Source organism: Macrotis lagotis, chromosome 7 (genome assembly GCF_037893015.1).
Source record: "Macrotis lagotis isolate mMagLag1 chromosome 7, bilby.v1.9.chrom.fasta, whole genome shotgun sequence".
NCBI lineage: Eukaryota > Metazoa > Chordata > Mammalia > Peramelemorphia > Peramelidae > Macrotis > Macrotis lagotis.
Window position 1 is genome coordinate 148,692,257 of NC_133664.1, and position 11,574 is coordinate 148,703,830.

At 36.8% G+C, this 11,574-nt stretch overlaps 1 protein-coding gene and 1 pseudogene across 1 annotated transcript; both read right to left on the minus strand.

The window, feature by feature from the left end:
* Positions 1–572: 572 nt before the first annotated feature.
* LOC141494175 (cytochrome c-like) lies at positions 573–1,104 on the minus strand. The gene is made up of 2 exons (XM_074195292.1): positions 1,094–1,104; positions 573–960 (listed from the first exon to the last, which is right to left on the minus strand). The coding sequence occupies exons 1-2, from the start codon at positions 1,102–1,104 to the stop codon at positions 573–575; spliced, it is 399 nt and encodes a 132-aa protein (XP_074051393.1).
* A 4,565-nt stretch (positions 1,105–5,669) lies between these two features.
* On the minus strand, positions 5,670–6,216 carry LOC141493876 (ran-specific GTPase-activating protein pseudogene; annotated as a pseudogene).
* Between the last annotated feature and the right edge of the window lie 5,358 nt (positions 6,217–11,574).

The window sequence follows — 11,574 nt, forward strand, 5'->3', positions numbered from 1 at the left end:
TTAGACAGTACACTGAAATGCCTTTCAACAAGTTAAAGGCAGTATTTAATGAAATCATTGTAATTAAGTTACTTATGTACAAAGTTAGGGAACTTAAGATGGATTCAATAGGACTGGCCTTTGGAAAGGCTGGGGCATAACTCCCCCCACCCCAGAACAATTCCTCCACCCCCAAAATCCCATAACAAGTAAAAGTCATATGAAATTATTAAGTAGGCTTTCCTCAGAGTTTGGTGAAAGAAGCCAGATTTAATTAGAACTTTTCTAAGACGTGTGGTATGAGCATATAGCCTTTGCTTTAAAAAAAAAGTTGCCTAAATCTTTTAAAATAAACTTTCAAGTGTGACAGCTTGGTTGTGACTGGATTTATGACCGAAACAGAGAGAAGGGATCATTTCTTATCCAAACCCAAGCCTACCTAATCTACATAATTTCTCTATTAGAACAGCCATTCATGATCGAAATGCTCAGGTCAATGAAACCAATTTAAATAGGGTCCTTATGGTACATGTACAAAAAGGAAAGAAGTCTCATCTGCTGCTTCTGAAAATAAATAAGGCGGCGCACAGGTATTACTGGTTAGTGGCCTTCTTCAGGTAGGCTATCAAGTCGGCCCTCTCGCCCTTCTTCTTGATGCCCGCGAAGATCATCTCCGTGCCAGGGACGTACTTCTTGGGGTTCTCCAGGTACTCCATCAAGGTGTCCTCTCCCCAGGTGATCCCTTTGTTCTTGTTGGCGTTGGTGTAGGAGAAGCCTGTGGCCTGGCCCGTCTTGTGGCCGAAGAGCCCATGCAAGTTGGAGCCGGTCTTGTGCTTGCCGCCCTTCTCCACCGTGTGGCACTGGGCACACTTCTGCATGAAGATCTTCTTGCCTTTCTCCATGTCCCTTATGGAGGCCCAGTCACCGGCTTGGCTTGCTGTGCCCAGCGCTGCCTCTCTACATTTTATTTTCTTATAAGATCTTTTACATGAACAAATTCAAATCACCTAAAAAGAAAATCTAGGGCAGCTAGGTGGCACAATGGATAGAGCACCCACCCTGGAGACAGGAGTACCTGAGTTCCTGCGGCCTCAGACACTTAATAATTATTTACCTGTGTGGCATGGGGCAAGCCACTTGACTCCATTTGCTGTGCAAAACCGAAAAAAATAAAGCAATAAGAAAAACTACCAAATGAGGGAAAAATTTTCATTGATGCATGGACTTTATAAAATTCCTAATACATACATACATACATATATATATATATATATATATATATATATATATGCATATGACAAAGACCAATTTCCATAAAAATGATACGAAGCTAAAGATTAAAATTTTAAAAGAAGTAAAAATTATACATTTTTGAGCACATAATGTAAATCTCTAATCAAATAAATAAAACAATGAACAAGTCATTTGTTTCACATACTCAAAATAAAAAACACAGGAAAAATTTTGGAAATAGTCAATTTTTGACAGTTTTGGAAAAGTAAGAATATTGTGACATAATATGTAGAGCTTTGAATTGGTCCCTGGCATTCTATAAAAGATTTTAATCATGAGAAAATACTCATTAAAATGTTAATTATTTTTCAGTATTTTTCTTTGACCTGTGGACAATAATTAAAAATATAGATGTTTCCCATGTTAATAACATGTTCATAGCAATGGTTTCTGGGATAGTAAAATAGTAAGAATGTAAATAGACATCAATTAATATGTACCTATAATTATCATATATTGATGCAGCAAGTTAATATTTTTCTGCAATAAAGAATATAATGAATTCAAGGAACCATGGAGAAAAAAGAAATAACAGGAACTGATGCAACTGGAATTAAGTAACAAAAAGGGGGGGGGAACATTATTGACACAATTAAAACAAAAAAAAATCTTCATTCCCAAAAGGGAAAAAATGGAACACAGTTTCACAATTTTGGCACTTAAGTAGACCTATTCATAGAATAATAATAATTAATACCCTAAATTAAATATAGCAAGTAATTGCCTCTGGTTTATGTGAACTGGATCTGCCAGACTGAGAACAATAGCATGAAGAATAGCAAGAATAATATTGGTAATTTGGTAACATTTATACAGTACATCGAAGATTACAAAACATTTTATATATATTATTTCATTTAATCCTGAAAAAAAGCAGCATGTCATATATAGTATGATTATTTCCATTTTATGAATGAGGAAATAAAGGATCAGAAAGATTAAGTGACTTTTCCAAGGTCACATAGCCAGAAAATATTTGAGGCAGGATTTAAATCCAGGTCTTGCTGACTCTAATCCAGTATACTACATATATACTTGAAATATTAACCCACTTGAAGGTCTTTGCATTCAAAATAAAGCATGAAACGACATTTCCTGAAAAAGAAGTTCTGAAATCAGAATGCAGTCCTTTGGGTCATAGATGTACAAGCAAATATTAGACATTTCTGTGATTTTCATCACTTTCCTAGATACTTTATGTTCTCAAGGGTTTTTTGCTCATTTGTTTTTTCTACTGAGAAAATGGAAAATTTCTTTTTAATTAAATAATAATTAGACAAACATTTATTAAATGTCTAATACCTGCAAAGTTATAAAGTAGGATCTATAGGAACTAGAAAGAAAATTAAGACATAGGACCTGGCAAAAGAGGGTGAAGTATCTGATCTGAGAGTACAGAAACAAAAATAAAAGTGACACAAAATAGATTTCAAGTAAATGAAAGTAGCATACCAAGATATTATGAGATATCCAAGAAAAGGGAAAAAATGATTTCTTAGGTGACAGATCAGGTAATTGAAATGGAAGCAATTGGCAAAATTCATATCATGGGAAATAAATCTACACAATCTCACAGTTATCTTCACAAGAAAGCAAATTAAGGAGAAAATGTGCCTCCTAGAATGAAATGTCCAATTTTCTTTCCTGAAAAACACATGCAAATTTTATTGTCTGTGGTTTAAGCATAGGTCTAATAACTTCAGATAGGATGCTTCATGTATTTTTTAAGGAGAAAAAATAGAGAAGGAAAAATACACTAAGCACTATCACTATACATAGTGATATATACTATACATAGTAATGAAACAATTTAAATTTTCATTTCTAACTTAGCAATCACTGAAGAGTGAGTTTAGTATTACACAAAGCAGAAATAACATACAAAAATGAAATTAAGAAAGTAGGTTGAACTCTGGATTTAATTTATTCAAAATTAAATAATGTTACATGTATGACTACACAAAGCCATAATGTAAACATTTAAGAAATATATAAGCCCTTACAGATTTCAGAATACTGGTCAAATTAGAATAGTGTCATGAAGAAATTAAGAAAAGAATCAAGACATTCTTTAAATGTGCACTATATTTTTTTTTACATTAAGTGGCACTTTACTGGAACACAAAACAATTACAGAGTGAGACAAGATCTCTTTTTGGAAGGGGGAGAGTGCCTGGCATGTTTCTACCCCACAACCCTCCTTGGCTTCCCGCTTCAATGGGAAAGCATCATGGGGACATACATCCCCTTTTACACACATTAACTTCAATGAAAGCATTTAAAAATATACCCTCCTGTTCCCCCAAAACTATCACTCTAGTGGGGACAGCGCAGGAAGAAATCAAAGCCAACAAACATTCATGGAGTACAGTTTCCGTTGTATTGATCGACACCAGAGAGCATAAAAGATCATTTGATTTCGTGTGCAATTGCTTAATGCTTTATTTGCGCCCACATCAGCTTTTCGAAGGGGTCTTTCACAACCTCCTTCTCCTTTCTGGCTTCACCGGGCACAGTCTGAGTCACAAGGATTCACAAGACCAAACGGCAATGAGAAGACAAGTTTATCGGCTGGAGAAGGAGGTTTCTGGTTAGTCAGTGTGTATTTCTCCTTTAACACATCGCCCTTCCTTTGGAAGGGTGCTCCACTGAGAAGGGGCCAGGGGCTGGTATTCTTCAATGGACAGACACAGACCCAAACAGGGAAAACACCAAGTCGGAACGTGAACAACTAGAGTGGGACATCATAAACACAGGTGAACTGGTGGAGGATGCTAAGTAAGGACCTTCAGCAAGTGAGACGGACATGCTCTTTGTTTTGTTTTAAATAAAGCACCTTTGGTGGGTGGTAAGGAAAACAATTGAAGGGAACCTGCCTAGATTAAAAACCGCACTGAAGTAAGTCCTTTTACCTAGTACTACTAAGAAACACTAGAGGCTAATAACGCTTTTCAACCGTTTATGTTGCTTTCCAAAGCTCACAGTGAATAGTGGAAATAAAACTCCAGCCTGGGTGGCTCTCAGTTCTCACTGGTGACATGGATGGTCATCATTTCTCAACCTTATGGCAGAATAAAATGTTTTTAAAAAACAAAACCTTCAGCATTTAAAATCGTAAAACCATCCTCCCTATGGGAGGGCCTTTCATTTTAAGCAAGCTCAAAGTTCTTGGCTTAAAACTTAAGAGAATAGAGCAAAACTTAAAGACAGGACACAAGCGCCCCAGGTGAGCAGCCAGAGAGAAGGGGGGAGCAGACAGGGGCACACAGCACAGCCACATGCACATGGTGACTTCCCTGAGGTATTCTGCTCTTCTGGGGGTGCAGACAGCTGACCCCCTGGCAGCACCCGGGACCCAACACACATCTAAAGGTAGAGGCCGAGAGGTTAGCACTGGCCTGAAAACCCTCTGGGTAGTGCCACTACCTAGGGGAACAGTCACTAGGCAAGCATTCCTCCCACCAGAGGCTGGTGACTCCAGGTGTCGCCCATCTGTCACCAAGGCCCCCAGCTCAGCTGGGATGGAACTCAGGCCTCACCCTACAGCCCCTGTGCCACCTTGACTCATGTGCTAACCCATCACACAAGGTGTGGGGAGGACACCCATGCCAGAAAGGTGAAACAGGGAGGCACAGCTTACAGAGGAGGATCAGGGGAAGGACCTCAGCCTGGCCCATGTATCCACTCCCAAAGCCAGGGCCTATAAAGGCCAGACACACACACAAGTGCTGCTTCCACCAGCTTCCCCTAGATCCTGGGGCTGGCCAAGGTCACAACACTAAGGTATCTAGAGCACAGCGCCCTACTCCGTGGCTACCCAGAAAGACTCAATCACTCAAGCTATGCCAGCTGTGCCCCAGGAAATAATGCTGCAACTGTGCTGGGCTAGCTGGTACATCACAAATGGAGAAGCATCTACTGCGAAGGGTGGGGAGCATTCCTAATGACATCATCCAACTTAAATATGCACCCTCCAAGAAAATCCTACATCACCAACACAAAGACAAAGGCACCCAACAACAACCAATGCCAGGGTTTACAGCCATCAATGTGTGCAGGTAAACATATAAAACTCAGTCCTGTCCTTGGATGCAGCGTTCAAATGGTTTATTCACTCTTTTGGATGTACTATAAATAAGTGTTTCCACTATGGAAAAGAATGTTATGAGCGCAGTACATATGACTGGGAATGGGTTTGCTGAAGACATCTTCCAAAGGGTAAAAGCTTAGAAAACAACCTGGAGGCTGGAATTCAGTTCTTTATATAAAGTCCCTTGTAAAAAAAAAAATGAAACAAAATAAAGAAAATAAAAGGAAAGAAGGCGAGGCCCACGAGATGATTTATTGCAGTAACACTGTCCTGGTCCTTGGTCTCCTTCTCGGGCGCCTCGGGGCTCTTAGGCTCTTGGCTGCCTTCCTTCTCCTTTATCCTTGTCTTTCTCCTTCACCATCAGCTCCGAGAGCTTTTCCACCACTTTTTCAGTGCTTTCTTTGCCTGCTCCTTTCTTGTCTCTCTCTTCTATCTCATGCCTGCATTCTTCAAATTTTGCCTTAAACTTCTGGGCATTTTCTGCTTTGAGGAACCGAATGGCCAGCAGCTCCGGCTTGGGGCTTTCATCTGTAAAGTCTGCGTGTGTGTTCCAGACCCAGGCCCTGTCACTGCCTGCATTAGGCTTCAGTTCCATCAAGGGCGTTATATAATGATTGGCACAGATCTTCAGAGTTTTGTTCCTTCTCATGAGAAGGCGAATCGTGCTTTTCTCCTTGTGTTTCAGCAGCTTCACGTCACCAGTCCCTTGCTCTTTCCATTCTTGAAGGTCATTCTCAGAGGCAAATCGTAACAGCTTGGCTCGCATCTTAAAGAGTTCTTCTTCATCTTCCTCCAGGGTCTTAATTTCCTGCTCCGGAAGAGACACTATGGGTTCAAACTGTGGATCATGGTTTGAGTCATCCACGTTCTCAGTGGACGTGTCGTGTTCCTCATGAGCTTCCTTGGCGGCCGCCACCAGGGCGGGGGAGCGGGCCGATGCCCCGGCGGCGGTCTGTGCGGCCCGGGCCCTGCTCCTCTGGCGCTGGCGCTGCCTCGGCACGCGCTTACCTCTGTGCACTATATTATTAATTGAATTGTTTTAAATAGAACTACATAGATCATTTTTCACTCATAATAAACCACTGATATGCAAATAAAAATATGCTTTAACTATTGAATTTGATGATAAACATTCAAGTTTGAATGAAAGATTATATGTAAATGCATAAATGCTTCATGATTTCAATATAGCATAAAAAGCTCCAAATAAAATGGAAGAATAAGAGAGAATTAAACACAAGAAAAACATCATGGAAAAACCATCAGTGTTTGAAAAATGGAATAAATAGCAAATAGAAGAAGTTAATACAATGAATCAATATAATGAGATAGAAGAAACTGAAGCAAGGCATAGAAAGGAAAAAAAATCATATCATCTCAGTAACAAGATTCTTAGAAATAAAAGCAAAACAACTTTAAGAACTTCCAGAGAGATTAAGAAGCTCAGCAAGAGTATTGAGAGAAAAAAGAATCATAAATAAGATTATTAGCCCCCTCATTGAAAATCTCTTAGTGTAATAGACTTTCATTATATTAAAACACAAATAATGCAATAGCAATGAAATAAATGAAAGAAACTGGAAAGTAGTTTAGCCATGACTATTCTCAATCTAACACTTTAGACCTTATAGTAGATGACATTTTGTATGGAAAAAATTAGTAAATATGCAAAGTAAATAATTTAAAAAAACCTGTAGACTATAAAGTTAATGCTTCCAGATCTGTGAAGATGATAATAAGTCAAATAAAAATGTGTGACAGAAGAAATATACAAGAAAAAAATCAATCTTTTTGATTACATAAATTGGGAAAAGGGTTTTCACAAATAAAATTAATGCAATTAACTTGAAAAATAAAATAGAAATTTCCCTCTCTTTTGACTAATCATTTTTATTTCTATATATCTCTATATCATGAGGAATGTTTGAATTAACAGACAACTATCCACAAAAAGCCAGTGCTAGTAAATTCTCAGTACAGAAAATAGGTTTTTCATAATATATTACACCCTGTTGATACCCTTCCAATAGTTTGAAGTCTAGATCTGAACACAGAACAAGATGCGTGATTTGAACAAGATAATTTTTGATGCTCTTATTTTCCTCTTGTGGAAATTATTTTAATTTTAGGCAGGCATTACATATCAGTGATTCAGACTGTTTGCAGTCTACCAAAAGTAAGAAAAAAGAAAGAAAAATTAAACCCTTGCCTTTATTTTAAACCATAATATCTTGCTTTATTCTATTTCCTAACCTTATGTTTTTGAAATTTAGTTTTTAATGCAAATATTTAACTTTATATTTATGGCTTCTTAAATTTATTATAGTATATTAGATTATCAGTAATGCAGTCAATCAAATCGCATTTATTGAGAAACTAAAATGTTCTAGACTCTTTGGTACTCACTAAGGATTCCAGGGGAAAAAATTCATGTTGCATTCAGAGAAGCATAATAAATTTAAAAGCTTGTGGTGAGTGATGGCTCAAAAAAATTGGCATTTCCCTGACCATTAGACAGTATTTTATGACCTGAGTTCATGTAATTGCAAGTCATTCATCAGAAAAGAATTATAAAATATGAAAATATAAGAGTTCTTTCAAAAATGTTAACTTACCGAAGTGGAGTCAATTCTCTCTGTCTTCAAAATAGAGAATTGTATGTATATATAGGACTGTGGAGAGAGAGAGAGAGAGAGAGAGAGAGAGAGAGAGAGAGAGAGAGAGAAAGGAGAAAGGAAATAAAGGAAGGAAGAAAGTTAGGAAATGAGGGAAAAAGGACAGAAAAAAAGAGAAGATAGCCAAAGTAAAGTAATAAAGAAAAGAGATATTAGAGTAAAAGAAATGGAAAATCAGAGATTTACTCAGTGATTAATGGTCAAAGTACTCTTGAAAAACAGTATTTGGGGCAGCTAGGTGGCATTGTCTATAGAGCACCCTCTCTGGAATCAGAGTTCAAATTCAGCCTCAGACACTTAATCATTATCTAGTTGTGTGGCCTTGGGCAAATCACTTAACCCCATTTGCCTTGCAAAAACCTAAAGAAAAACAGTAATTGTTTGAAGTGTTATGTGGTCCTCCTTTAAATGTGAAGCAAAATATTCAATGTCTGGTTTCAGTACTTTGAAAGATCTGTTATCTCCAATGACATGTGTATTGTCTCTGGTGTTAATATTTCATAAAAATCAGTATACTATTTCAGTTCATACTGTAATAAGTTAATCCTCATTCTAGATATATTTACAAGAGCTTCTACATTTTTTCTTATAACATATTTTACATGGTGTTTTATATTATTCACTAGTACAACTAATGTAGATCCTTAGAACCCTAGGAAAAACCTAGACTTTTAATATTATTTTTTTGTTGTTGTTCTGAGGAGCTCTCTTCAAAAAAGTCATTTTTCTCTTTAGTGTGATTCCACTACATGGAAAATGCAAGGAAAATCTCTGTGTGTAGAACTAGTGTTTAGAATTCCTCCATTGGGGTTTGGGAGGGACTGGGATTGGGGGGAGGGGTGGAAGGTGGTCCCAGATGATGAGTAAAGATAGAGACTCAGCCAATCTTTCCCTCAAACTACTTCAGATACCTTTAAATAATGGTTCTATATAGATTCCAGAGTACTAGAAAGAACAAAAAGACAGAATGAAGCAATTGGGTCAATTTCCAGACCTCTCAACTCAGAGACTGATAAGGATAACTTGGAAGGTCAACCTGTTATATTAGGATTTTTTTTATGATGGAGCTAAACTTCATCTTATTCATTATGGTTTCTTCTCTCAAGACTCTTGCTGACCTTCTTCATCTGTCTGGAAGGTCTTGAAGTTGTTCTACTTTCATTTCTAGAGATCTAGGAGCAGGGTGAGAGTGAAGTCAATACAGGTTTGAACAGTGTAAACCTAGCTCCAGAAGACAAGGAATGGTCCCCCAGGAGGCACTGAAATAGAAGCAGCAGCTGCTTCTGTAATTCTCAGTCCAAAAATGGTAAAAGGATCAGAAGGAGATTACAGGATTTTCTTTGCTGTCACTGAGGCAAGAGTCTGTTGTTTTGCCTATACCCTTATCTGGGTGACAAACCTAGATACATGACATGCTATACATTTTATCTCTTGAAGATTTGGAAATGGTATCCAAATGGTATTCAGAGTTATCATGGCATTCAGACATCTCTACTGCAAATGTTCTGATGGCTTAATTGTGATCTATCTTCGGTAGAGCCCTCTAAGTTCATATTAGTCTGATCAACCAAGTTAAACAAGGACTAGGAAGAGGAGCATAATAATTTGCAAAGTGACCCAGTTTTATTTTTTATTATTTTTTTTAGCAAGGCAATGGGGTTAAGTGGCTTGCCCAAGGTCACACAGGTAGGTAATTATTAAGTTTCTGAGGCCGGATTTGAACTCAGGTACTCCTGACTCCAGGGCCAGTGCTCTATTCGCTGCGCCAACTAGCCTCCCCTTTGACCCAGTTTTAAAGCAGAAAAATAGTGTATTTGGTCATCCACAGACCAGAGCACAGGCCAGAAGAGTAGTAAAAATCTTTCTCTATATTATATCATCTTGGAAGAATTCAAAGCTATCAAGTCCCTAGAAGTATGTATCAAAGCAGCTGTATACATCTTAAAGCTTGGGACAGTGTACCCTCTACCCTTGCAGCAGTGTCATACCTTAATAAAGAGTTAAAGGGCAATGAGCAAACAACAGAGGGACAAAAAATATCTGACTACATAAAGTCATTACAGTGAGCAGAAAGATCAAAACACACACTCGAAAGAAGGTAACATGGTCAAAGCAACTACATCCAAATCTGTCAATTAAAAAAAAATATATGAATTGGTCTTGGGCCACAGAAAGTTATTTTTCTTTAAAGTTATTTTAATTGAAAAGTTCTTTTACTTGAAAATCAAGTAAAGAAACAGAAGAAAAATAGGAAGTAAAATGAGATTGAAGCAGAAAAATTAAATAAAAATAGCTGCATCTTAGAATTTCTCCTTGTATGGGTCTGTGGTTCATTTGCAGCAGGTTACAGGGATTGAATTTATGCTGAAAGAAGTAGAATGCTCAATATCTGGGTCAATGAGACTCTAGAAGAGTAATAACTATATGAACCTTAAAGAAAACTTTCCCTGCTTCCTTTTACTGAAAAGGAGAAATTTCTACAAGTTGACATTAGAAACCATCAAAATTACCAAACTATCAGCCAGAAGCAATCAGGGACTTTATCATCCTTAAAGTGTTGAGATGCTAAGCTAGCAAACATACAGAAATCATGAATGGCAGCACTACACAAGACATGTTCTACATTTCATCTCTTGAAGAATTGGAAAAGCATCCAATGCTATTCAGAAAAAGTATGGCATCAGACATCTACTCTCCAAGTAGGATGACAATGAATGTTAAAATTAAAACATCAAAAGGAGATGTGGTAGATGAAATAGATAGGGACAAGTTTCTTTATTAATATACTTTGTGGTCACACAAAAATTTCCAATGTTAGATGAAATTTCTATGATCTGTTGAAGGAAATTTCTACCATAAGGAAAAGTTATATAGACTAAGAAAGAGTAGCTGATAATTTTTCCAACATAGAGAAACAAATGTTTCTAATACTATCACATCAATAATGAATTGGAATTAATGTCTACTGTACTTTGTGAAGGATTATGGAATTATTATATGCATGTGTATTGTGGGTTCACACAGGTACAATCCTTATGTGCATATATAATATGAACACATGGAAATGCATATTATTTATATGTGCATATAAACATGTACATTTCCATGTATTATAGATTCACATATAGCTATTGAATGTAGGTCCATGCATAGATATATGTTTATACATGTGTTGAAATGCATATTAATATATAAATGTAGGTCTATTTACACATATTAGTAAATATAGAGAATTGTCATGTATGCTGGCATATTTGTTATATGTAGTTGTATGTGTATCTACAATATCTTCATATTATTATTTTCTCTATACATACTTTGTATTTACCTATGTTATCCTTAAATAGTAGATGTTCAATGCATGCCTATATGTATTGCATATATATATATATATGAATATATGGTTATGCACATGTATGGATATATAAGTAGCATGTATAGAAGTATACATTATTTAAATGCATATATCAAGACTACACAAATACACTTATAGTTTCTATGTATACATATACAGCAAGACCATATGATATTGGCATA